Below are 22,609 nucleotides of genomic sequence, written 5' to 3'. Positions count from 1 at the left end.
AGTGATGGTTGCGGAGTCAATTTGTAGTTTGATGTTATGGTGGATAGATTGCTTGGCTGGAATGACCAAGAGTTCAGTCTTAGAGAGGTTTAGTTGAAGGTGGCAAGCCTTCATCCATTCAGATATGTCTGATAGACAGTCTGTGATCCGCGCCGAGACAGTGGGATCGGGAAGGATAGGTAGAGTTGCGTGTCATCTGCATAGCAGTGGTAAGAGAAGCCATGCGAGCAAATGATCGGCACTAGTGAGGTGGTGTAAATTGAGAAGAGAAGGGGCCCAAGCACTGAGCCTTGGGGCACCCCTGTGGAGAGGCAGTGGGAGGAGGATAATTGTCCTTGCTGCAGAACATTGTAGGAACACCCCGAGAGGTAGGATTCGAACCACAGGAGTGCTTTACTCGAGATTTGCCATTTTCCCATTGCTGAGAGAGTGGATAGCAGGATCCTGTGGTTGACCGTGTCAAAGGCAGCTGATAGGTCAAGCAGGATAAGAACCGAGGATTGGGCTGCAGCTTTAGCTGACCATAGGGCTTCTGTTACAGACAGAAGAGCCGTTTCAGTAGAGTGGGCACTCTGAAAACCAGACCGATATGGATCTAGGAGGTCCTTCCCTGAGAGGAATTCTGAGACCTGTTTGAATACTGCCCGTTCAATAGTTTGGGATATAAATGGTAGAAGAGACACTGGTCGATAGTTCTCAACTTGAGTTGGGTCAAGTGAGGGCTTTTTGAGCAAGGGTGTAACCCGAGCCCTTTTGAAAGTGGTCGGGAAGGTTCCTGAAGCCAGAGAAGTATTTATCACGAGTGATTGTTGGGACCACAGTAGGAGATATGGCTTGGAGGAGATTCGTAGGAATCGGGTCCAGTGGGCATGTAGTTGGACGGCTACGGGTCAAGAGTTCTGATACTTCGCTCTCTATGAGAGGAGTAAACGAGGAGAGTGAACAACCACTGACCTGGAAGGGCAGGGGAAAAGATGTAGTAGGACTGCTACAATGGTTGAGTTTGAGTGTTTCAAAGAATTGGCTAGTTATAGCCTCCACTTCGCCATTTTCTTTCAGCCACTCTGAGATCAGTACGGAGCCCACAGATGGTATCAGTTAGCCACGGGTGGGGCTGGTTTGGGCGAGCAGGCTTGGTGGATAGAGGACACAGGCTATCCAGTCACGAGCTTAGTGTAGAGCACAGAGATTGTGCGGCATCATTGACCTCAAGTGAGGAAAATGTGTTGAGGGTGGGTAGAGCGAAAGCTACCACTGAGGCAAAGTGAGCGGGAGACAGGTTGCGGAGGTGTGAAACCAATGTTGTTGGAAGAATGGGCTTTTCCTGTAGGCATACCGTGAACTGAATGAAATAGTGGTCAGACACATGTAGAGGTGTGACTGTTAGGCACTCTGTGGCACAGTTTCAGACAAGAACGAGGTCAAGCACCTTGCCAGCTTTGTGGGTCAGGGGGCTGAGAACCCGTGTTAGATCAAAGGACTGAATCAGAGACAGGAAGTCTGCTGAGTTTGAATTGTCTAAGTGAATGTTCATGTCACCGAGGACAAGTAGGGGACAGTCATGCTCTGGGATTGAAGACAGCAGTGTGTCTAGCTCCTCCACAAAGTTACCCATTTGTCCTGGTGGACGGTATATGACAATCACAGAGACCTTTACCGGAGTGGACACAAAGACAGCATGGTATTCAAAAGAGGCATATTGATTCGGGGATAGCAGCTGTGTGAATTTCCATTTGTTGGAAATTAAGAACCCAGTCCCACACCCCCCTCCCAGACGGCCTCCTTGACCCAACAGACAAGTAAACAGATGTGGGTGGTGCCTGTTTTAAAGTCTTGAGGAGTACCTGGTTTCTGTGCCTACTGGCATGATACCTCTTGTGTGGACCGGAGACAATAGGAATAGTGTAGTAGCACATGGCCTGAGTGTTGTTGTAGCTGGCAGCTTTAGGTGAGTAGGTGTGCCTCAGAAAGGGAAAAAGCTTCTCATGTAGGCGGCCTTGCTCAGTGGACTCGCTGGTCTTTACCCAAGTAGGTCTTCACACAAGTAGCCCACGCTGACGCTTCAGTGGTAGGTTTCACTGAAGTACTGTGAGTCTAATTGCACACAGGTGTTGGGCATTAAGAATGATTGCACCCAGCTGAGATCGCCCTCCGGATTAACAAGACAAAAGCTTGGTTTCAGTGGGTGGGACACACACCGAGTTGTTTGATCTCGCTCAGCCGGCCTTCAGATTCTAGTGGATTGCTCAGTAAAAGTGCAAAGAAATAGCACCTCAAGAGTAGGAAAGATAGAGTAAAGTATTACCTCACTGCTGCAAACTCTTATTTATGTGACATTGATGTGACATGAGCATTATTTTTAATGAAAATGCATTAACAACATGGAAGAGCAGTCCCGGTTTTTCAAGAGAGTATGACTTCTGATTTCTTTATGTCAGCCCAAGCCCACTCTGTTCTGCAACATCTGTCCAAAGCATGATAGATTTCAGCTCACCAACCTGTTTAAAAGGCCATTCGTCCTGAAGCCTCTGCCTCTCAGCTAGACTTTACTCACTGCTTTTATAGGCCATTTCACCTTGGGTTCCAGGTCACGGCACCAAACAGCCTATAGCTCTCAAACAGAGGAGAGCAACTGGAGTGTTAAAGGGGGAGAAGGGAGGCGCCCCCAGTAACAAAATAGAAGGGAGAGAGGATTTGTGAAACAACCAGCCTTATTAATAGCAAAGGCGTTCTTTTAGTAAGAAACAACTGCATACATCTCTTTAGAAAAAGGAAATAAAAAAGTTGTTTAAGAAATTGTCAGTTGAAACAGGAAGAAAAATGTTGTTACTGTAGCAACCCTCCTTGTAATTCAGATTCTGAGAGATTGGGAATTTGTGATTAAGACGCCATCTTCCACTACAGACATGTTTTCAGTATGGCTGCAAATGCACCAGAGATGACAGTTACATCAACATAAGATCCAATATTAACACTAATACAATCGACTCAGCTATTTTTTTTATAGGAGCTGTATACTGTATGTTTGTGTCTGCTTCACTTGGTAAAAAACTTCTACAAACACCTACAGCTATGCTAGCAGCTGTGTGAGGCTGTACTTACACACAGCTAGGCTTTAAGCTAAATGCTACAGTGACAATGCTGATATGCAGATTTTTAGCATGCGACATTTTTACCAGGTTCAGACTGTTAGCAATTTCTAACTAGCACTAAACACAAGTACACACAAGTACAGTCGAGGCTGATGAGAATTTGTCATTATTTTAGCAGAATTTGGCGCTATGTGGAAAGTAGGGGAATCACCAAAGTGATTAGAATTGATCCTCTAGGGACCTTGAATATATGTAGGAAATACAACAGAAATCTATCTATGTATTATCGATGTATATATTTCAGTCTTGACCAAAGGTTTGACTGACAGACAGACATTGCCATCTTTATAGCCACGGTGCTAACATGGCTAAAAATGGGAAATAATGTGCAACAATTGGGCAGGGATATTTGATTTGAATAGCCCTTAGTCAACACCTCTGTCAGAAATTTATTTTTGGGCAAAACTCAGACCCTCTTTAGTAGTTGAAAAGGAAAGAGAGCGATAATAAGTTGTAATTCTACTTTTGATAACTGTGGAAGTCTGGTTGAACCTCAATCTCACGAATAAATTATATGAGAGGATGGGAGTGTGTATGCCATCCCAGTTTGTAGGTAGCTAAATGAAGGAGTCTAGATGTATCCCTGTGTCAGCACAATGTTGCTGAGAGTTGATGATTATCCCAGCCTTTCTGAGACTCTGCCTCAGCACATGTGACATGGACAAACTACAGCGGAGACAAGTATGACAGTTATATGACAGACAGCGAGGCACGAGTGCTGTCAAAGAGTGTCAAAGAACTTGCTGATGTGACATTGTCAGGTATAAGAGTTCAGCTCCTTCAGAGGTGGAAAAACTAACAAGTATACATGCAAATAATATTGTGGTTTTATCTCTAAAAAGAGACATAGAAAAGAATACTACAGGTTAGTTTAAGGTTTTATTCATTTTAGTGGCATAGTTTCAGGCCTCAGAACAAATTCAGACTCACTTTGAAACAATCATCAAACACACACCTCTAAAGTAAAGCTTTAGTATCAGTATTTGAACATTTATTGAATCTGTTGCTGACTGTGAACCAGCAAGTTAGCATGTCATATCAGACACCCTATTCTGCTGTATCCAAAGTGCCTCACATTGTGATGAGTATGTGCAGTACATTTCTAGCAATGGCTGCCCCAGTGGGAATTAAACCGCTGTCCCTGTGGAACAGGTGCGCTGGGTTACAGTTAGTCAGTAATATAGTCACATTTGTTTAGATTTTTATGATTGTTGCATTGTATATTGTAGCAGAAGGGAGTTGCAAACAGAATTTCTTTGTTCTAAAATTTCTAAAACAGTTAAATTACCTAAATCATTGAATCCTTGAATCTTGAAAAGCAAGGAGAGGAATAGGAAGTAGTAATGCAAAAGCACACAAGGATTTGTAAAACTACTGAGATTGTGGATTGTGCAAAATATAACAAGTGAAAAGATGTTGACTAAATGGATTTGATACTTCAGGTACTTAGAGGCTGTAATAGAAGGAAAACACCAGTGAAACGCAGTCAGATATGCAAAAGTAAAATTTAGCAGTTTTGTTTGATCATCACAAAAAGCTCTCAGATTATGTAAGTAATAATCCCTACAGCTCGGCCTCCTCTCAGCTCTCAGCAGTCACGCAACATGTTTCTATTGTTCTAATGCAGCGTTTCCTGTAATGACCAAGTGGCAGTGAGACAGGTAGATTAAAGCCGTGTGTCAGACTGTCATCATGCTCATGATTTTCACTGTATGGAGGTGGTGATTCTCATAGTCCACACCACAAAAACAGCATACGTGCACACACACCGTGCACAAGCACAAAGTGTAGTTCAGTGAGTTCTGCTGTAGCACCAGTTCCCCATGACTCACGACACATCCGTGTAAAGGGCTTAACACAAGGTAGGAGGGGATAAGCAGCACCCCTGATGTTTAAGCTGCCTTTGCTTTGAAGCAGATGTGAGCATGTGTCTCTTTCTCACTCTGTCATCGTTTGTGTGTGTTAGCGCATGCTGGTGTGCTCATGCACCTCACAAGCGCAAAACCAACCATCACAACTATTAATGTATCCTGATCAGCCCACTGAAAATGAAGCTAATCTGTTGTGAGGGAAATGGGGCAGGAATTAGCTCTTTCAATCCACCACTGGTTTCCTTTTAGCATCTGAGGTATCCCGTCATTTGTCTCCATGCATTTTCTAGCTGCATCCCAACTCACAACTAGTGGTTGTGTAGACTGATGCCTGCCGTTCTTTCAGATGTCTACTGAATACCGGCGTTCATTTATTGCAAGTGATGATTCATTTCATACTTGTCACAAAGCCCCGATACACATAAATTGAAATTCCAGCCCGAAAATGTACATGTTTTTAGTTGAGTGAAGTTGATTGAACTGGAATTTCAATTCATGTCATTCAGTTTCAACCATGAATGATTAAACTGCAATTGAATGCACTGCAACCCAAAGTATCAGGGCTACTTTCATCAAACTCTCAGGCAGCAGACTCTCTTGTATGTTAAGTGTAAATATGTTTGTTCTTCTCATAGACCATTGTTCGAGGGAACCGGCCACCCAAAGACGCATCCATCAACGGCCTGCTGGAGGAGTTTGACAACATCTCAGTAACACGGTCCAACTCCCTGCGTAAAGAGAGCCCACCAGGCCCCCACCAGGCTGGAAGCAGCTCCAAACCCTCTGTTAGTGGTCATCCCAACGCACCGGAGGAGAATGGATTCAACCACTATTACTCCCGCTACTCCTGTGACCTAGACACCTCCAGCAGGGACTTCTCTCTTGATCCCAGCAGGCCAGGGTTCTCCATAGACGGGGACTGGGCAGTTGGGAGGCACTATCGATTCACCAAGCAGAATGGTCACTCGCACCCTATCCGCAGCCACTTCTACCCGGACGCCATGCCCCAAAAATCAGACTATGGCAAGCTTCCCCCGGACTACCACGCCTACCTGGAGAGCAAAGGGCGCTCAGCTGATGAGGTGGCCTCAACGGTGGGGAGTGGGGTGGGCTCCAGCGGCTACTATCGGGCGTCTGTGGGTGGCTCGTCCAGTCAGGATTACCGGGACACTTCAGTAGGCACGCCATCTCGTGCCTCACTACACAGCGAGCAGATCAACTACCCAGACAGTGAGTGGAGCTACGGTGGCCTGCGGGACGAATATGAAAAGCGGCCCAAGAGTTCTTATGTGACCCAGACCAGCCCCACGCCAGCTATAAGGCAACGATCTCGCTCAGGCTCTGGGCTGCAGGAGCCAAATGTTCCATATGCAGCCAGTGGGGCTTTCAAGAATCCTCCACAGGCTCACCCATACAGCTCCTACACTTACCCTCGCCTCTCGGAGAGTCTCGCTAACTCACAGACCATATCCAAGGTATCTACACCAAACACAAAAACTATGGCATTCTAGTAATAATAATAAAAAAAAACATCTATTAATCTATGAAAATAATTTTGACAGGGACTTTGACAGTGTTTACTCTAAACTGCGGAGCATATTGTATAATCTACCAAATGGCTACAGTAGCTATCCAGAAACATGTTTCAACACAGCACTCCACACCTCCCTGACAAGCCTGTAGAAACATCTCAGAGAAAATTACACAGTGGTATCCCCACATTTAGTCCCACCTCCCATCCACCTACACTCTTTTTCCTCTTTCTTTATCTATCTCTCTCCCTATGGTTCTAGTTCTCTTTCATTCTTGCTCTACACAATTTTTTTCTGGCATTCCTGCCAGATAGATAGTGTCAACTGTTAATCTACTCGTCCCTGAATAAGGCAGGCGCTGCCACATACAGAATTACCCCTCTTCAGTTGCCACTGTCTCTGCACACAGATAAATTAATGCTCATGCTGACCATCGACCAGAAATCTCTGAATTACAGGAAGAGTTACAGAGACTAGACAAAGAGATGCACAAAGGAATGTAGAGAATAAAGAAAGAAGCGAGAGGCAGTGACATGGCAGGAAGAAAGTAAAAATGAAAATACCAGAATCAGGTAAAATCAAAGTAGAATTGACTAAACCAGACCAGAACTGACAAAAACTGTGTTAGGATCTGCAACATTTTGATATAAAGAGCAAACAATGTTGCTGTTACTTAATGGCAAGTAAATATCTAACAGGAAAGCTTTAGCCAGGTTAAACCGTTGATAATGGTAGGAATGATAATGATAATTGTCTGCATAAAATTGGTATGTTATGTTTGCAAATGATGAAGATTTGATGCATCATTTGATGCAGACTGATTGCAGTGTTCTGTGGGTAGAGAACAAATCTAGATACGAGGGCAGATATGAATCTTACACAGTTTATCTGTGTATCATGGGTGCTCCTAACCAAACATGTCACCAGAAAACACACAAACAAGCAGAACTTCGAGGTGATAAAAGTGCAGGATTTGCTAGAAAATTATACTCAGCAGATAGCCAGTAAAATGTTATTCACATAAGAACAAAAGTTGTGGTAAATATGAAATTACAGATTTGATTGTTGGTAGAATGTCATGTTTCATAGCTTAAAGCTGCCCATTGTATGTGCAACACCAGAACTATAAGTATGTTGGCACTTGGAGAGTGTGATGCTGTCTGTGATGTGCTCCAGTGGAGCAGTAGGAAAGACTGAGATGCCTAAGAGATTCTTCCACACAGAGACTCCACAGACAAGAGCAAACACACCTTCCATGCATTAGTGGCTGTGAAATGTAACAATATCTTTCCAGTATAAGTTACTTGAGGTGGTTCTTTTATGTCAATATTATTATATAACTGCATTTGCTATTTGCTATCATTCTGTAAAGTGTTCTTCATATCATTTCTCTATATTCTTTATATCATTCTCCAAATCTTTCAGTGAAGCCCATAATACAGGTGTGTGTACTGCTACCACAGCTCTCCAACACCCCTCCTTCTCACACACACACACACACACACACACACACACACACACACACACACACACACACACACACACACACACACACACACACAGTGAGTCCAGCAGCTAAGATGGAAACTGGGTGTGCTGATGTAGATCCCAGGGTGCCTTGATGAAAAACCATTTAGCCTGCATGCTTCAGTAAATAGCCACTCATAGAAAAAAAACTGCCACGGAGAATGCAAGAGTAGCAGGATTGTAAGTGACGCAGGAGAAGGTCATTTTTTCTTACATATTGTTGATTATTACCACTTTCAGAGTTGTTGTGCTTGAGGACGCACATTTGCTTTCCTTTAGATTTAAGACTTAACAGTCCATCCAAAAGGTAAAAGTGCTAAAAGATATTAATTCAATCAGACTATATTTGGTGTATTGTTAATACTTGATTTGGTGCTCTATTTATTGTTTTGTCAAATCTTACATCACATTAAATATAGGCCATAGTGAAGAGCTGGCTAAGGAATCAATGCACCTTAATTTGTCTTGTGATGTTTGGAGATGCAGCAGTTGTAAAAAGAAAAAAAAGACAAGGAATCATCTGGCAGCTTAAGAATCACTATTCTTCTTGACTCGTGGACCATGTAACAAACCCACCCTCTCTCTCCTCTCTCATTCTCTACCCTTTCTTCTCTTTCCCTAATTCAGCCCACTCACACCACTGAAGTAAATCCTTCTTTTTTCCCTGCTGTTGTTGGGAGCCAGTGGGGATGTAACAGTAGACAGCGCGGAGACTTGGCCACACACAGACACGCAGCCACACAAAGATACAAACGCACACACTCCCTCCCCTCTCTGCCTTCCTCTCTTGCTCTCTCTCTCCCACTGTGTTTTGTGGGGAATGCGAGCTCAGTGCCGCAGCTCTCGGTGACAAATTGATGTTGCGGCACTTTCCCTTTCTGCAGCCTTAGCATAAAACTGGCCGAACGATGTTCCACCGTGGAATTCAATTTCACAGTTGAGTTAGGTTGTTGATTACCCTGCCAAACTCAGATTAATGCGCGTTTAACCAACATGGATCAGGAGACCCTTGGCTGACAGCCAGCCAGCAGTGCTGGCCAACGATAGGGGGGGCGCAAGACTGGGCCATCCCAGCACCCACACCTGCCTGAGAGTGATTGATTAAAAGAATTCACACCATGTAATTATACACCATCCTAACACATCAGGGCTCCTCCTCCATGCACGTGTGTGTGTCTGTGTGTGTGTGTGTGTGTGTGTGTGTGTGTGTGTGTGTGTGTGTGTGTCTGTGTAACTGTAAAGAGAAAGAGTGACAGGCACAGAGAGAGAAACAAATAAAAGGAAAGAGAGGGAGTTTTTTATTACGAGAAAAATAAATCATACTGGTTAAAGAGCATTTTCGGGAGGTGGCAAAGGTAAAGTAATTTAATCTCTGCAGGGTGGAGAAAGTGATCTAACCAATCCAGGCAAACTTTTTTTTTTTAGATTACTTTTCTCTGGCCATCTCCTGTGCTGTACATTAGACATGCCAACAAGGATTGAATACCACCAGCATTCACCAACTATTTCCTAGTTTTTATTTGCTGTGGTCATTGTTACACAGTAGAACATCTTCCGCCTTTATAAACTGGTAGTAGTATGATATAGTACATATATGGTGACTATAATGTGTTGAGTTATGAAATCACTACTGATGTGGTCATTTATGGTTTGAGAGTCTCCTCAAGGTTTGTGTGTATGTATGTGCATGCATTTGTGTGTGTACACCAGGCCCATTATGAGTCAGACCAGTTCAACTGTGTCAAACAACTGACCTTTTAATAAGTCTCTCTCAGTTAAGTGCGACTATTCATGCTCCCGCACAACTTTAAAGTTTAAAAGAGGCGTTTCTAGGATCTTAAGAAAGAAGAGTGTCCCAGATCCTGATGCTCCCTGGGCTCCTGGTTGATGAATGGAGTTGTTGAGGAGAATTGTGGGGTGGTAATGATAAATTATGGTCCATGTGCTGTGGACTAAACGTCCTCTGTTAGGTCTGTCGAGGGCTAATGTACCTGCAGACATACCTGGAAGTAGAGCTGGCATTTTGATGTGGACAGAGTGTGTGGTCATGCATTACACTGATGCATTTAGCACAGTTACATTTTTAAGTAACTAATGAACACTATGCATACAGTATGCTCCCAGCTGGTGTAATTGGAGAGTTTTGTTTCTTTAAATGGGGATACATCAGTCAAATAACTTTATCCTTGTGCTCTCTTCTCCAGGGTGACTATGAGCGTCCGCTACGTGATGGCAGTCCCCAGGTTACGGGTGGCGACACCTACCCCAGAGGGCCTCTTAAGCAACCTCAGAGCCACACCAAGCCGCCTGGCTACCCCCCAGCACACCTGCCCTACCCTCCTGTCTTTCACCATTACAAACCTTCACCATACCACCATCCCCCCTCCCAGCCCAGCCCACCGTACACCCCTCAGGTACAGCATATTCTCTGTGTTCACTAATACAACTGATGACAAACATTTGAGAGATGTGTAGCTTCTTACGCCAGATAAAACCATATGAAACCCCATTGAATTGGCTGAAAAGGTGCACTGTAGCAAAACTGAAAACAGGCCTGAAAAGCAGGTGTTTTGTGCTATAGATTAGGGTAGGAATAATGCATTTGATGTTGTTTTGGAAGTCACCGTAGTTTAGTTAAATATAGCCTCTCTCTGTTTCTCTGTCACTCTGTACATCTGTGTGTGTTCTAAACACAGGGGGCCTACTCACAGCCCTCATCACCCTACATCCCCCCGGGGGCCTACCCGCCTCCTTCCTGGGGGTCCAGCTCCGACACTCAACCCTCCAGAGTCTCTCATGAGCAGTTCAGAGCTGCACTTCAACTGGTGGTCAACCCAGGTGAGGAATGGACAAAAGAAAAGTGACATGCCTTACATAAAAAAAAAATATTCTGGTGCCACATTAAAATTGAGCTATGTTTATGCATGCCTAAAGGCGACCCTCGGGAATACCTGGACAGCTTTATCAAAATCGGCGAGGGCTCCACGGGTATCGTGTGCATCGCCAGCGAGAAGCACAGTGGCAAGCAGGTGGCTGTGAAGAAGATGGACCTCAGGAAACAGCAGAGGAGAGAGCTGCTCTTTAATGAGGCATGAAAGACTGACAGAGATGGGGCATGACAGCAGTACACTTATCTCAAGCATGCTCACACCTACAGCAGTCCATTTCAACATTGACTAACATCCCTGGGTGTCATTAGCTTATACAGCAACACATTTACTGTAGTTCTGGTTCTTTTTGGAGACTTCACAGTGGATGTTGTACTGCTACCAGTCTGTGATTTGTTCATTTCTAACAGAGGGGAAGGCCCAATGGCCCCCACACATATAGGAGGAGGGAGGGAGGCATCCATGTGCCTTTTTTTCAGAAGGTAGCCTATTTTTGGCCCCTTTGACTTTTTTTAGGGACATTGACTAAACTGAAATAATGTGTAATTGTTACAGCATATTGTGCAGTGATATCAGTGTAGGTTTAATTTCTCAGTCACCTGACCTGCTCAAGAAGAAGAAGAAGAATATTATATTATAGATCCAAGATGATCCAACTGACAGAAGAGTGGGATTGAGATAAAAAAGGCAGAATTACAAATCTATCCTCATATCGCCTACTGACTGCTACTGTAGGTCAGTTTGATACACATAAGTGAAGAGCCTGAAGCCCACTCCCCACACATGAATTCACATTTATCACAGGTAGCTCAAACAAATAGCAGCAGAGATGAAACTGGTTTAAATAGCATCATTACACCTACATAAAAATAAATCTCACAGCAAAACAGTAGCTTGCTTAATAACCGAAAAACAAGTTCAGTTTGCTTCTGTTACCCTGACACATATCCATAGCAATCAAACCACAAGCACATTTTTACATCCATAATTGCATTTATTTACTAAAAATGTATTAATAGTATTCATGCTGAAACCCCTCAGCGAGAATTATATTCATAGCCGTTTCTTTTCACGGTATGCTAACTATTGACAAATGAGCTCTGTATCATTTTCATTCCCAATGAAATAAAAAAGAAAAACTAAAATGTGAATTGATTAAAGATTGAGCCTTGGATCTCCTTTATCAAGCAATATTACTGATTCTATTTTGTGTGTGTGTGTGTGTGTGTGTGTGTGTGTGTGTGTGTGTGTGTGTGTGTGTTGTAGGTGAGCGAGAGAGAGAGAGAGAGAGAGAGAGAGAATGATTGCATGCATGATGCATGTATGTTAGCATGTGTGTAAAGTGAACACAAATGTGAACCAGTGCATGTTCAGTTGGAAACTAATTTGCTTCGTGTAATCCTATTAATTTCTGAATGTAACCCCTTTATAGTTAAGCCTCCAGAACATGTTCCCATTAAACAAAGGAAAGTTAAATGAATAAATAATTAAAATGACATGAACAAATTTAATTTATTATTTAAATAGTAGATGATTTCTTTTTAACATATTTAACATGCATCCATACATTTGATTTTGTGTATTGATCCAAATGCAGTATTTAATTTAGCAATTAATAGTAATTATAATAATACTTGTGTTACATGATACATACAATGTTTTTTTCATATCGGAATATGTAATTTATAGGCCTCTTTATCATGTTAACAAATAAATATATAAACAAGTAATTTACTTTTCTCTCTCTCTGTCTCTGTCTGTTTTAGGTGGTGATCATGAGGGACTACCATCACGAGAACGTGGTTGACATGTACAACAGCTACCTGGTGGGAGACGAGCTATGGGTTGTCATGGAGTTTCTCGAGGGTGGTGCACTCACTGACATTGTGACTCACACCAGGTAACCCCTCTTGAATATAGAAATATAAGATCCTAAAGTGTACTAAAAACAGCAGTGTAAAATACCACAAAAGCCCTGAAGTGGTCGTGGAAATAGTCATAGAGTAACAAAAACAGAAGTAAAAGAGGGACTATCAAAATGCATTTTTAAATAAGAACTACACCTAGAAGCAGGTATAACAGGGTCCAAGCACTTTGACACAACGCAGAACCAATCAAAAATAAGTGGATAAGGACTTTGTTTACTTAATCTCCTGAAGTAGGAACCTGCTACTAGAAACAACCAAAAGAATAGCACTATATTTGCGGACCTCACAGTGTAGATTGTATGGTGTTTAAAGTTCAACTGGGAGCAAAAACCTCCCTGCTTGATGATGTAATTAGTAATATCCTTAAATCACTTCTGAAATGAATCATTCAGTAACGGGAAGTTAAAGGAATACGCCTTATTTGCTTAGTTCCGGAGAAGTGGTTATGCAGATCAATTCCACTCTCATAACTGTCAGTAAAATATGAAGCTACAGCCATGAGACTGTTATTTTAGCTTAGTACAAAGGCTTAAAACAGGGGGAAACAGCATTGCCACGCAACCAGCAGTGAGTACACTATATTTTTTGTAAGGTTTAATCAAACATGATTTAAAATGTTAATAGTGAGTTATAGAGGCGCAGGTAGGTGGATTATGTTAGCTTCGCACAGATCCAGGCTAGCTGTTTCCCCCTGTTTATGCTAAGCTAAAATAACTCTCTCCTGGTTGTAAGCTTCATATTTACCAGACATACGTGAGAGTGGTATTGATCTTCCTGCTAACTTTAGGCAAGAAAACGATAACGTATATTCCCGAAAATGACAACCTAATCCTTTAAAACCCTAACAGCAGTGTTTTTGACAGAATGAAAAAACAGAATGTGCACAGTATGAATGACAAGAGCTTGATAAGAGCTAAAATAAATAGAGAAATAAAATAATAATAAGATTCTGACTTAATATATCTCTGATGCCAAGAAATAAACTTTGTGTGTGTCATTTGTGTGTGTGTGTGTGTGTGTGTGTGCGTGTGTTAGTATCAGTTATGTTGAATGACGAGACAGTCAGTGGAAGCAACAATATGGGAGAGGGCTCATGGGCTCCATTTTTAATCGAAATCTCTGAATGACTGAATACATTTGATGTGCTGGTGATGGTGGTGACATCCAATGGGGTTGTTAAAAATCACAAGGTCATTTAATTTGCTCTGCACATGAGAAACGTCACAAAGATGGATGATTTTGCAAGACAACCAGGAGAAACAAGCAGATGGGCTGTAATCCAGTTCTGCGTTTGATAGTTTTAGGATTATTGTTCTCCAACTTTTCCTAATTGCTTCTCTGTTGTTGAGTCGTGTTTCTAAGCTGCCGCCTCATTGTTTTAAGCTTACTTTGTGCTTGGTGTTTAATTACAGTCATTTGCGTGGAGTGTCAGCATTAGCACTGTGCGGTGTCGGATGCTAATAACACGCTTTGGTGAGGCTGAGCACCGCTGCTACCGTGAAGTATTTTTAACAGGCTCCCACACAGATGTTTGCCTGTGTGTGTGTGTGTGTGTGTGTGTGTGACTGAGAGACAGAAAGAGAGAGAGAGTGTTTCAGTATGCACGAGTGCTCTTAGAAGTACTAATGGAAATCTCAGTAAAGAGGATATTATTGCGCGCACATGTTTGCTCCTTAACTCCCCATCACTCTTTTTCATGAGTTTGTTGAATTTTAAGTGGAACTAAGTGTGTATGTTTTTGTGGAATTTTTTCAATATTCTAATTGATATTCTTGCCAATATCACCAGTGAGACCAAAGAAAGAGGAAAACTATTTTTGTCAAATAGAACTTAATCGCACAATGTCATTAAAATCTCATTTCTCATCTCTTAAATTTTGTTTGCTTAGTAACCATACAAATTGACCACTTGATTTAATTATTAGGCATTATATCTATCGAAGTTGATGATACAAGCAATGTTGCAGTGTGTTTTTTCCTGGTAAGTTCCTCCATATTTGTCCAGGTGAAAGCTCTGTGCTATTTCTGTTACGCCTTTTGTTGTAGAAGTAACTGCTGCCTGCCTTACGTGGTGCAAGCTGCATCAGGTCGCTGGCTTGTTGGCAGCCAACACACACCGAGATACAAGCGAGTCAGTGGTGTCAGAGTGGGCGTCTGTGTTCCCGAGCTACTTCAATGACATTCAAATTTAAATTATATGCTTTTGTTAATGAGCTGCACTTTACAGGGATTTTATCCAGTAAGGGCAAAAGCATAAGTATTTATGCTTGCAGTTGTGTGTGTGTGTGTGTGTGTGTGTGTGTGTGTGTGTGTGTGTGTGTGTGTGTATTAACGTGTGCATGTTTGTGTGTCTGTAGGTGTGTATATCATTCTCCTCCCCCTGGCAACCTTTACAGGCTCATTAAAATTGTTTTTTACTTTGTGTTTGTAACAATTTTCTATTTCAGTGATCCTGTTTTCCTTTTAATTGTGTGTGTTCATTTGTGTGTGTTTGAGTGAGGGATGAAGGGGATGGGAGAAAGGGGGGGGGCAGTAAGAGGTGAATTGTTTTTGCATACACATCTCCATCCTGAACACTTTGCGTTAGCCAGTTGTTTTGCTATTAGCAGAAGGCTCATTTATTTCTTGTGATTGTAAATGCATACATGTGTGACAATAAAATCTGATGCTATGTGCAGTGCTAAGAGTGTGTGTGTGTGTGTGTGTGTGTGTGTGTGTGTGAGTGAGTGTTGAGAGAACATGTATGAATGTGTGTGTATATATACTTCATATGCATGAATACTGCATATATGTATGTTTCCTTGATCCATGCCTGCAAATGAGCATGTCTCTATTTCTGCACATGTATGTGATGGCAGCTTAAAGCGCATGAGCACACACACACACACACACACACACACACACACACACACACACACACACACACACACACACACACACACACACATAAACCCACGGCATGGCCTGGCCAGCTGGGTCTAGATGTAAATGTTCAGTGGAGCTGTGAGTTTCTGTGCGAGCTCATTCAGACGCACTGCATCGCCCCGTCTCTCCATATGGGACCCTCCTGTCCGCTCTGCACAGCTACAGTCGCTGCAGGCTGCAGGGAGATATTTTCAAACTGGATTTCTGCTCCATTGTAGTTGTGTTGAACTGTAATCTCTTTAGAATGACAGCAAAGTCTGAAGCCAGATTCATCTGAGCTGTAGCCTAATAAATAGTAGTAATTTAGATATTAAAGTATACCTTATTTAGGGACTAGCTATATAGCTTTTTTGTTGTAGTTTCTTTAGAAATTAGTGCACATTTAGAAAAACAAATCGATTTAATAAGACATTCACATTTTATTTGTGCTTTTGCCCACCTGTCTTACCCTTTTCCTTTCCCACAATGCACCACGTAGAAAGAAAGTACAGAAAATACAAAAAGTACATGGATAAAAAAGATGTATGACAAACTGTACAGTAAATTAATAAATATAAAAAGGGTGAAAATTAAAAAGACAATAAAAACAAAAAAGAAAAGATTAATACAATCAACAAGATACTATAAGAAGCTATGACAATTAATATAATTTGATATATATGTATATATATATATATATAAGTGAGAATAAGTGATTCAAATATTAAATTCATAATGTTTTTAATTAGGATGGCATGACACAGGCTAATACAGTTACAATGAAGGTAAAGTCACTATTAACTACATCACAGGAGAGTGCTACAATAAAATTTAGGGTAAGAACAAATATATATAAATAAACAAATACATAAATCATTTTAAAAAGCAAAACACCCTCCACTGCTCTTCCAAAAAACTTGGACTATCCTCACCTCAACCAAAAGAAAAATGACATATCTTTTCTGACATTTCTACATGTGAAATATATTCCTACATGCTCTTCTACTTTCATAGTCATTGCTGACATGTATGTGTGTGTGTGTTCTCACAGGATGAATGAGGAGCAGATTGCCACAGTGTGCTTGTCGGTGCTGAGGGCTCTGTGCTACCTGCACACGCAGGGCGTCATCCACCGCGACATTAAGAGCGACTCCATTCTCCTGACCAGTGATGGCAGGGTAAGTGCACATGATGAGTGTGTGTGTGTGTGTGTGTGTGTGTGTGTCTCTCTGTGCATGTGTTTCTGTATGTGGTGTGTGGATATATTATTAATTCACACTCCTCCCTTTGGGATGTTATTAAACCTGAAGATCCCCATTTAAACAGTAATACCCAGGTATTTAATAACCAATGCTACTACCTTTGTTCCTGTCACTAGTGATCTCAGTGTAACACACACACTCTCACTGACCTTCTCCATTGGTGCCACTCCTGCCACTTGTCAACAGCCTGTGCCAGAAACTCATCATCATCACTTATCACTTGTGCCCCAGTAATTAAATCCTGCCTAATGCCTCCTAAAGAGCTGATAAGACATGATTAACTGAAGGATAATTAACCGCTAATACGGGAGATTAGTGTCTTCCATGAAAGCTCTTCATCACAATGGGTCAGTGCACTTCTTGACATCAAACACAGAGGTTCTGAACTAATACAATTTGCACTGTATGTCCACACACAGTAGTAACAAACCATGGTGGTTGTGTGTGTTTGCAGATCAAGCTATCAGACTTTGGCTTTTGTGCCCAAGTTTCCAAAGAGGTGCCCAAGAGGAAGTCCCTCGTGGGCACACCCTACTGGATGGCACCAGAGGTCATCTCCAGACTACCTTATGGGACCGAGGTGAGGACAGCAAACACATGGATTACCGTTGCTCTGCACCAAGTGCCAGAGAGACTTCCCAGCATACTGTATCTTTTGCATGCCTCTGCACTAGTAGACAGGATGAATGTTTTCTTGTGTGTCCAGGTGGATATCTGGTCTTTAGGCATCATGGTGATCGAGATGGTGGATGGAGAGCCCCCTTACTTCAATGAACCCCCTCTGCAGGCCATGAGGAGGATACGAGACAACCTGCCCCCGCGGCTAAAAGAGTCGCACAAGGTAAGAAAGGCTGCAATGCAGGTTTTTAGAACAGTAAGCATAGTGGAAGGAAATTCTGAAGTAAAAATCAAGGATTTAAAAAAAATCTTTGTTCATACATATGATTGAAGTGTGAATGCATTCAAGTAATACATGCAGATCATTTGTAGAAATGCTCAAAATGACCAACCTTAATATTGACATAAACAATGTAGTGACACTAACTGGTGGGTGTGTATGTGGTCATTTCTGCTGCATGATACACTGCAGTAAAAAATATATTCAGTAATTTGTGACCTATTATGACCGAGTGCATACAAAAGTACTTACTATATATTAGTATTTTAAAATGACTTTCAATTCTAGCTTTTTAGTTAACTCTAAAACAGGTTTATTCTACATAATTTAACAATAATGGCTAGCCATACTGTTATGGCCTTTAGTTATACATCTATATTTCAGCTTTGTTGTGAGAAATCCTGTTTGATCTGTGTGTTTGGTATGTCAAGACTAGAAGTGAAAATCTGATTTCTACCATACTCTGAATGCTTTATCGCTGAAATCAGCAGCAAAACTGCATCAAAACTACTCTATTGATCCAGAATTTAAATGTATCAGCCCAACATTAGCAGAGCATTAAACAGAAGTTAAATCTCAGGAATTTCTTACTGGAGTGCTACTTATTGACTATTTATCAGTAAACCCAAACTTACATCCAGTGTAAGGCTAGCAGTTCTGTGAGCCTGGATTTTGGCACAGTTGTGAGCTAAATTATTAGCTATAATGTTTACTATGTTCACCATCTTAGTCTAGCATGTTAGCATGCTAACATTTTAGCACAAAACACAAAGTAAAGCTTAAAAGATACAATTTGGACTTGATGATGGCACTAGATGGACAGTAAAGGGATCACCAAAGTTATTATAATTCATCCTGAGGGGACATGAATTTGTGTACCAAATTTCATGGCAATCCATCCAGTAATTGTTAACATGTTTTCTAAGAACATCAAATGTCAACCTTATGGTGGCGCTAGAGGTAAAGTCAGGAGATCACCATTAACATTAAGGTTCATTCTCTGGCTTTCCAAGAATGTCAATCTGGACCGTCATGGACAAGCTCACAGATTGACATTGCTACAACACAAGTTCTTTATCTAAGATATTTCCTGCAAGTTTGTGCTAGTATTAAACTCCCCTTTACAATCAATAATCATAGATCAAATAAAGGACCAGAATTAAAGCATTTCTTTATGTCTTCAGGTGTCTTCGGTGCTGCGGTCCTTCCTGGATCTGATGCTGGTGAGGGAGCCCTCGCAGAGAGCCACGGCCCAGGAACTCCTCCAGCACCCCTTCCTCAAGCTGTCTGGTCCACCTTCCTGCATCGTCCCCCTCATGAGACACTATCGCCACCGCTGACCTGTTGGCCCAAAACCTGCCCTCCTCTACACTAAAAAACACACACATTCACACATTACCAGGGTGGCACTGCCCTCACCCAGCCAAAACACTCCACCAATTGGTGGTGCGCCACTAACTCTCACACCTGTAACCGTGAAGTAGATTAGCTAGAGGAATATAATACATTTTAAAAAACACACAACAGAGAAAAGTAGAAAAAAAACGTCTACCATTTTGAAACTATGAACTGGAGTAGAAGAGTGTACTGTGCCAGACGTCAAGTAGAAACGTGTGGGCTAGCTCGCCCTGCTGCAGTCTTTTTCTCTTCCTAGACTGTGAGTCCTCAGCTCCATGTAGAGTTGTAGTAGCCATCAGCAAGAGCTTCAGAGGGGTGTTGCGAACCGCTGACGAGGTGGAGGGACCATGGGGCCCGGCGCTCTGCTCCAAACTGGTGCAGCAGAGGGCAGAACAATCAGCTACGTGCAGAGAGCTGCCTTTGACTGGTAATGACTGTTGTCGTCAGCCCATCTGAAGGACAGGCTGCTGCTCTGCTGGCCAAACAGAGACGAGCTCTCTTGTGTCTCTCTTGTCACACACTAACAGTGAAAATGTATTTTAGAGAAACTTGTAAGTTTTTCTGTACAGTTTTGATAATTTGCAGTATTTTATCGTGTCGTAACCATTGTGATATGAGCAGTATTAAATAGAGTTTCTGCAGAGATCTTTCCTACTGTTTATAATCCATTTTTTGCTTAAAGATATAAGAGATATCCCAAATAAACCAACTTAAACCTAACTGTTACTAAAAATACTAAATATATTTATTATCTTACATTTGTAGACAGAACTTCCATTAAATGTTGGGAAAAGGGTAATACCAGAATTTTGTATGACGTTTTAAAGTATTTATTTATTTATTGGAATTGTTTGGTAGTGTGGCCTTTTTCTTTTTTTGGGGGGAGGGGGTTGATTTACATTTCTAAAAGTGCATCGGCAGACAGTGATATCAGTTATTATATCATCCAAGCAATACCCCAAACCTACTTATGAAACCATGAAGCCCTGTATTTATGTTACTGTAATTACACCATGCATTTAAATGTAGCACAGACTGAGTGGATTTGACAAAAAAAGACGATTTATTCTACGCAGACCTGTTTTCTTTTATATTAGAGGCGCCCATCCAAGACGCCCGCCGCCTACCGCTCAGATTTTAGGATGCTGATAAAAGGTCTCGTTTTCTACTCACATCCTCACTGTCATCATCACACTCCTTATCCCACCTCAGTCAGACACACACTCGCTATCACTGGAACTGTGCTGCCATTCTCATCTCTGGTCGGACCGGGAGAACAGTGTAATCCTCCTCCCCGCGTCAGTTTTTACCCATCATTCACTGTGATATGTAAATATGACTGTGCGTACACGAATGTGAGTGTTTGCGTGCGAGTGTGTGTCCTGTGTATGTCAAAGAGAAAAAGAGGTAGAGCGTGTTTATCTCTGTACAACATCTGAAAGTGTGTGTGTGCGAGTGCGTGCCAGGCTAATCCTTGACAATGTGTCAAGACTTGAATGAGTAACACTTATCAGTGGTGTTGGCTTGTACAGTGATATTGCATGTTTGTTATCAGTGAAGCTGGTTTCAATTAAAAAACACCCATAAAAACATTGAGATGTGTTGCATGGATTTTTCCTTCATCACCCTATACAGCCTACTCTTCTTATTCTTCTTTTCTTCCTCTTCTCTCTGTGTCTCATATCAAGCAGAGTTTTTTTTTCAAACAGCACACTGTCAAATTATTCAAGGGAGTTCCTTTCAGTCATCAACAGTTTATTTTCTCTTTGTTGTTTGGGTCTTCCATATTCTCTAAATTCAACAGTTCTCATTTCCAACAACTTCACCCTAACTTCACCTTGGAACAGAGAAGCAGAAAAACACATCAATGGATTGGTGTTGCCATAATATATGAGGTTATTTCTCTTTCCTTCCTCTAAGCCATTTCCCTCTGGAACACTATAATGGGATATTGATTTAGCTCGGACAGAGAATGGAGCTTCTTTCTCAGAGGAAGATACCTCCGCCGATGGCCCAGTAAATAAAAGCACAAGTACTGGGGCCAGTGGGACTGCAGGGCATCAATGAGGATCATACTCAAGATTGTAGAATCGCTGAGTTATCAGTCACAAGGTGAATAATGTAATGCATCCATACATTCTCAACTGCTCCAAATGCTCGGCATCACATTATAGGTAGACAAAATTGTGAATTTGTAGGCTACCTAAATAGGTGTTTATTGACCTTTCATTTCTCCCATGTTTTTTTTGTTTTGTTAGATTTTTATCTTTTTCACAGGTGTAATTAATATAATTAATTATCAGCTCCATTAGGGCCAAAGCTACCATAGAGGACAGTTGGTCATGCCCTTTGATTTTAACAGTGGTGGAAGAAGTTCTCAGATCCTTTACTTAAGTAATAGTACTAATACAACAATGTAACAGTGCAAGGGCTATTGCTGTTGGAAACTGTCCATGTTGCTGAGTTATTTCACCATTAAAAGTCCAAGGAACTTGTTTCCAAATGAGGAGGAAAAGGATTTCGGCCACAACAAAATCTGTGACCTAAAAGATTCTGTGACCAAAACCCAAACAACGATGTTTTCCTAACCATAACCAAGTACTTTTAGTACCTAAACCCAACCAAGTACTTTTGGTGCCTAAACCTCACCAAACTGCAGCCGCTTCACATCGTCAACAAAGCCTCTTCCCATTGGGGTCGCAGAATCTGATAGGTCACACATTTTGGTGTCACACCGGAAACGACACAAGCTCGACTGGCCGCGGCTCCATTACTGGAATTCTGTGAATCTGAGCAATAGGTGAGTTTTTCCAACTGAATTGTGAGTTGTCTGCAACACTGTATTTCTTTATTTATTGTAGCTTTCGGTGGACATAGGCCTAGGCCTATATGCTAATTAACTAGCAGTGTGTCGGCATCTCTACATAAGGCCTCCCTCGGCTTCTGCTACCTTTTGCTGTCATGGGTTAGCGGTTGGTTCATGTAAAAGGTGTATTGTAGCACAGTGCTTTGGTTAAATTAGGTTAGTGGTTGAATGTCTCTCCGGCTGAAACATACTGGCTGTAATGGCTACCCTGCGCGCATCATTGTTCATGTATTGTCATAGTAAACTCAGCCATGTGTTGTATGGCTACTTATTTAGGTCAGCTTTAATTAGGTGCGTTCGAGATGACTGCGGCTGACTTTCGCCGACTTGGTAGTCTGTCGTGACTGTAGGGGCGGGGTATGAAAACGGCACCGTCAAGTCGGA

The 22,609-nt window shown here is 41.9% G+C and overlaps 1 protein-coding gene across 6 annotated transcripts in view; it reads left to right on the top strand.

Annotated features, from left to right (window-relative positions):
* pak5 (p21 protein (Cdc42/Rac)-activated kinase 5) overlaps positions 1 to 20,953 on the top strand; it is a 74,641-nt gene extending 53,688 nt beyond the window's left edge. For 5 of the 6 annotated variants that reach the window (XM_046060691.1, XM_046060690.1, XM_046060694.1 and 2 more), the window contains 9 exons: positions 5,659 to 6,498; positions 10,287 to 10,496; positions 10,779 to 10,920; positions 11,017 to 11,171; positions 12,737 to 12,870; positions 16,853 to 16,979; positions 17,518 to 17,643; positions 17,770 to 17,904; positions 19,146 to 20,953. In XM_046060691.1, coding sequence (XP_045916647.1) covers positions 5,659 to 6,498; positions 10,287 to 10,496; positions 10,779 to 10,920; positions 11,017 to 11,171; positions 12,737 to 12,870; positions 16,853 to 16,979; positions 17,518 to 17,643; positions 17,770 to 17,904; positions 19,146 to 19,301 — 2,025 coding nt within the window. In that variant the 3' untranslated portion in view covers positions 19,302 to 20,953. Of the gene's footprint in view, positions 1 to 5,658; positions 6,499 to 10,286; positions 10,497 to 10,778; positions 10,921 to 11,016; positions 11,172 to 12,736; positions 12,871 to 16,852; positions 16,980 to 17,179; positions 17,411 to 17,517; positions 17,644 to 17,769; positions 17,905 to 19,145 lie in introns of those variants that run through there. The other variant, XR_006826748.1, reaches the window with a different exon arrangement.
* Positions 20,954 to 22,609: the final 1,656 nt, after the last annotated feature.

This window comes from Micropterus dolomieu, linkage group LG10 (genome assembly GCF_021292245.1).
Source record: "Micropterus dolomieu isolate WLL.071019.BEF.003 ecotype Adirondacks linkage group LG10, ASM2129224v1, whole genome shotgun sequence".
Lineage (NCBI taxonomy): Eukaryota > Metazoa > Chordata > Actinopteri > Centrarchiformes > Centrarchidae > Micropterus > Micropterus dolomieu.
This window is presented reverse-complemented; position numbering and strand designations above follow the sequence as displayed.